General features: G+C 30.3%; 1 protein-coding gene across 1 annotated transcript; it reads left to right on the top strand.

Moving 5' to 3' along the window:
• Positions 1-2,048: 2,048 nt before the first annotated feature.
• Positions 2,049-2,886, top strand: Cnep1r2 (CTD nuclear envelope phosphatase 1 regulatory subunit 2). Its single transcript, XM_008200751.3, has 4 exons — positions 2,049-2,246; positions 2,309-2,380; positions 2,442-2,576; positions 2,636-2,886. Exons 1-4 carry the CDS (start codon positions 2,219-2,221, stop codon positions 2,782-2,784), a joined length of 384 nt encoding a protein of 127 aa, XP_008198973.1. The 5' UTR covers positions 2,049-2,218; the 3' UTR covers positions 2,785-2,886.
• Positions 2,887-5,181: the final 2,295 nt, after the last annotated feature.

The following is a 5,181-nucleotide window of genomic DNA, read 5'->3' as shown; positions in this document are numbered from 1 at the left end:
AAAAAAACTTGAAATTTTAGGTCTAAAGAGTGCTGCAATGTTCAAGTGTTACTACTTTTTTATTATATTTAGTCCATGATTTTTATAGACCAGAAATAAAGTTCTATGGCAAGCTTAAAAGTACAGATAACAAAAAAGTACCTGTACTAGACATTTTTTTGTAAAATGCACCTCCCAGTTTGCAAAACCATGAGCCACCACTGCATTCCATGTCATATCCTACCCCAACAACGCGCACCTGTAGCATCACAAACATATATCAGAATGCAACATACTTTCTCAGCGTTTTGCCACACACATCACGTCCTTTATTACGGATTATTTTTATTATTATGCATACCAGCGCAAATTTCTAGAACGGCTGTTCGTACTGGTTGAAACTGAAAATGCGATATTTATACACATTTACTGAATAGAGCTGTATTAAAAAAAGTGCAGCTGAAAACTTTAAGAGGATTTATTATTAAATTGTTGGGGGTATGTTTTTTAAGTAGAGACAAAAAATGTTCCATGTTTATACGTCTGGTTACGGTGTCTTCATCTATTGCCGGTTGAAAAGTCATTGTGAGTTCTCATACAACAGGTCATTTTAAATTAATTTTAAAATAATTCTTTCGCTTGCAACCCATTTCTTTAGACATCAATGTAACAGTAAAGTTTGTAATGTGAATAAAATAAGTGTGGATTATGGAACACGCTGAGAAAAGAGACGATAAAGTTTAGAGGATCAGGGTTTAAAGTGTAAGTAAGTGTAGAGCTGAAAATTATTAGTTGTTAAAAAAGTCGTAAAGTAAACCCAGTTGAAATAAGATCCATTAGAGACATTTATCACTATTCTTTACGTTATCTTTTAGAAAAACAAAGACTGGTTTTATCAAATGTATTTAAGTAAGAGGAGCTTGTGGAAATTGTCTGTTGTCTCAATAAAACTTTAACAAAATTTACAAGCCATTTTACTTGAAAAATTATAGCTATCTAAAACGGACACTTATTTCGTAACCATTTAGATATGATTTTAAAAATGATTAATAAATATTAAATAATAAATTAAATTAAAAACTATTTTATGGCTTGAGTTAAAAGACAACCCAAACGATTTTTTTTTCAAGTAGAATTTTTTAATATGTCTTTCGTTATTCGCAAGATATAACTAAGAAAATCCAAAACATTCATTCTTAAGGATTACAAAAATAATGTGAAAGAATTTAGACTGAAACTGGAGTAAATTGCAGCATTGTGAGGTAATGTAAGATAAAATTTTATAAAAAGCTGAAGTAGGAGAGAGCAAGTTCGAAAGGCCAACACTTCAGTAGTGTAATAAATTTAAGAGTCTGTTCACTTTTTAAAATAAGACTTAGTTACGGACAAGCGTCTTTTAGTAGTGTATGTAGTGTAAGAGATTTTTTTCCAAAAGTTTTCCAGACTATTAGGAATCAATACATGATTAACACAAAATTATTCTGTGTGTCCACGAATTCTGGTATAAATTAATAATTAATATTAAAATTCGCAGAGCAATAAACATTTTACAACAAAGCGTACCAAAATTTTATGCATTTTTTTAATTAAAAACTGGCAAATTTATTCCCTGAAGACGTATTATTTGTTCATTATATTAAACAATCTATCAACTGTACCTTCAATAATGTTCACTATGATGGGAATCAAAACTGTACTAAAAGTATATTTTTTTTCATTTTCTTTGTAGTAAACATAATTATTCAAAATTTGTAATTTAGTTCGTATGAAAGACAGTGAAACCTCCCTTAATAAACACCTCCGAATAACGGACACCTTTTCACAACGGACATTTTTGTAGAAACATAACAAAGCTTATATTGAAATTTCCACCTCTCATTAGTGGACTCCCCCCACAACGGACAATAACGGTCCGTTATTAAAAGGTTTTACTGTATGTATTATTTATTAAATTTTATAGACGCAGGCCTCATAAAATTATGTGATACACCCGGTATAGAATACGTTCTAAGCATGTGCTGCTACCTGTTGCAGAAAGTGGACATTGTTGCGTGCGTCCTGTTTAAGTTTGGTTGTTTTCCGTGCTAGTCTAGATTGTCAAAATTCAATAATGTCTTTTTCCGTGTGAAATGTCAAATTCTATTTTAGTTAAGCTAAATGATTTATCCAAATACTCGCATTTACGACAAAACAGAGTGTTCATTTTATTGTAAAAAGACTAAAGGTGCATTTTATAATTATGTCTCTAGAACAAACCGCATGTGAAGGTATGAATGTCCGCACTAATCGAAAAGTATAGTCGTAACCTATAAGATAGATATAATTTCAGATTTGAAAGCCTTCGAGAGGCGGCTTACAGAAGTCATAGCTTGTTTGCACCCTTCAACAATAAGATGGAGAAGTATGTTTATTGTAATCGTCGTAATATAAATAGTTTGTTTTTACATGCTCATATGTTGTAGTTGTCCTCATAGTAGTCTCAATATGCATAGCGACAGGTGCTGGTCAGTGGCTGATGGACCCAGAAACACGCATAGTCCCACTTTCACAATCTTTGACAAACCACCCCTTTTTCATAGTTTCCACAATCATGTTCCGTAAGTTGCAACTGTAACCCCAGTTGTTAACTCTTGTCTATGCTGTTTTTATTTTTTAGTAATTATTTTATGTCTTGGTGTGCACAAAAGAGTGATAGCAGCTTCCATAATCACTTCTAGAACAAGGGAAGTATTAAATGATTTTAATATGTCATGTGACGACTCAGGCAAACTTATTTTGAGGCCTAGACCAACAAATATCACGTGACAAATATGTTACTACCTTACTGTCCCTCTTCAAGCAATTTTTACTTTTCCTAGACTTGTTAACGTGTAAATACAGTTCTCAAATAAATTTTATACAAAATGATTTCGTGTTCTACCTCCCCATGTACCCTTACGCAAACCCTTTGATAGCAAATAAATTACAATAATAAAATATAAGAAATACTAACTGAGTAATATACAAAGTCGCCAATTATTGTAGAACCGCAAAATTGGTTGCATAAGTCCGTTACTGTTTTTATTGGACTGGAAAATTTTGTATAAACTAAACGTTTATTTTTTTTAAGCGCAGTTACTTTTAAACGTTTTATTTAGAGATAGTTTTTTATAGACTTTGAGGATCACTCAACAAATTTTTATTTTTTTTCTCTTATTATTTTGCAGTTTTGGGCTTAATTGAGGTAACGTAGGTACGCGAATCTGCTGATAATTTTAAAAAACTGCTTATAGCTTACTTGAGATCGTAGTGGGTTAAAAATTATAATATAAGCGTACAACTCAGTCTATAAGAACAGTTAGAAAACGAAACCGTCTTGTCCAGAAAAACATTTAATAAATGTAATTAGTTCAGGTAATGCAAGTAAAGAAATATTTTATGAACTCAACATTTTTTTCCAAATAAGCCAGATAAGTTTTACAATCGACCTAAATATATAAGATGAAAAATTTAGAACCTTCTATATCAGTTTTCTGCAGCTATTTAGAAAAATACGAAATAAGCGAAGTTTTATTCATTTATTAACCAGTAAAATACAAATAGCAAGTACTTTTAAACAATTCTTTAAAAATCCAAACAGAACGAAATAACCCAATTTTTTTTTAATATACGTTCTCTGTTTGACAGGACTAGAAACAAAATAACTCGATTTTTTATGTATCCAAAAATTTAGTTACGTGGGGGTTTTTAAATAAATAATTTAAATTCAACTAGTTCACTAATTGCTAATTGCAAGTATGAGAAAAAATTAAAAAAAATTAACACTTGCGCCCGTCGGTAATATATTTTCAAAATGCAGCGAATACGCGTGATTAAGGATACAAGATAAATGTTGACATTTTTTATACCTTCTCCATCATGTTTGCAGCATTGCAAATTTTTTTTTAATTTTTTTAATACTATAGTTTTAGATAGTTAGATCAAATTTCTTTATTACATTTATCTCTGACTTTTGAGAACAGAGCATTTGTTTGCCTTATGGTAACCGTTATGTAAATACAGACTTTTTTATTTCAAACTTTGATGGGCAAGGAATTGGGCTATCTGGAGATCCTAATGGTACTAATAAAAACGAGGTAGCAATATTTAGGTAGGTACGTATCCGTAGTTTGCACAAATTGAACCAATTATTTTTTAATAATGGCAATTTTTTGTTGAAACAAGCTTATTCAATTAAAATAGTATGACGAAAACTAGAAAATCAGTAATTTGTAATTTCTTCATTAGCAACAAATTCCTTAAATAAATTTTAGTTTAACAATTTGACCGAAATTGGGGTATCTGATTTTAATTTAACAACGACTAGAGATTAAAGTTCACTAAATTAGAGGTTTTTCAATAATAATGTAGTGATCAATCAATAGAATAAATTGAAAAAAAAAGTGAAAAATGAAAGAAATTAATAAAATATCTTATAATTAAAAATACGCCATCTTGGCTTATATTATAGCTTTAATTCAATAAAATATACAATTTTAAATATTCAAAGCATATGTTCCAGAAAGACTATCTTTGTATGATGTTCTTCTGTATACAGGATGTCTCCAAATTGGCGAATTTCAGTTCAGAGCGTTGTAGAGAATTACTTAAGTGGTTCAAATATAGAAAAAAAATAAAGATTTGAGACTTCCCCATAAAAATATATTGGTTTAAAGATCACTCTTTGATCTGCGTTTTCTTCAGATGTAGGCTAAAAGCGTCAGTGTTTATTCTTATTTATGGTGAAAATGCATGTTTAGAATAATCATGTAAAAAAAATTTTCAAACAAATAGCTTTATTTTGGAGTAAAAAATCTAACAACTTGTGTAATTTACCGTTTTATTTTTAAGAAAAATTACATACACCTGAAGTGCACCTGCTAACCATTGTATCTTTGTGGGGAAGCCCCGAGTCTTCATTTTGTTTCTAAATTTGGACTACTGAAGTGATTCTCTATAACGCTCTGAACTCGAAATTCGCCAATTTTGAGACGCCCTGTATATTTTTGCTATTTATTTATTATTGTACTAGTACATAACGGGGCTTTTTATAGCCGCTACGTGTTGACATTATGAATAACAGTCGGACATAAACTTATAATTAAAGCAAGAACTATACCGAAAAAAATAATCAAAACAGAACGAATTAAAAATTTCGGGTTTAATTACTGGGTAATCCAGTAA

This window comes from Tribolium castaneum, chromosome 1, assembly GCF_031307605.1.
Source record: "Tribolium castaneum strain GA2 chromosome 1, icTriCast1.1, whole genome shotgun sequence".
Lineage (NCBI taxonomy): Eukaryota > Metazoa > Arthropoda > Insecta > Coleoptera > Tenebrionidae > Tribolium > Tribolium castaneum.
The sequence above is the reverse complement of the archived record's forward strand: the minus strand, read 5'-3'. Positions and strand labels throughout refer to the sequence as shown.

Coding starts and splice junctions, on each gene's coding strand:
- Cnep1r2 (XM_008200751.3), top strand. CDS start 2,219: ATGTCTCTAGAACAAACCGCATGTGAAG. Junction 2,247..2,308: donor AGAACAAACCGCATGTGAAG/GTATGAATGTCC, acceptor ATATAATTTCAG/ATTTGAAAGCCTTCGAGAGG. Junction 2,577..2,635: donor AGTTTCCACAATCATGTTCC/GTAAGTTGCAAC, acceptor TTTATTTTTTAG/TAATTATTTTATGTCTTGGT.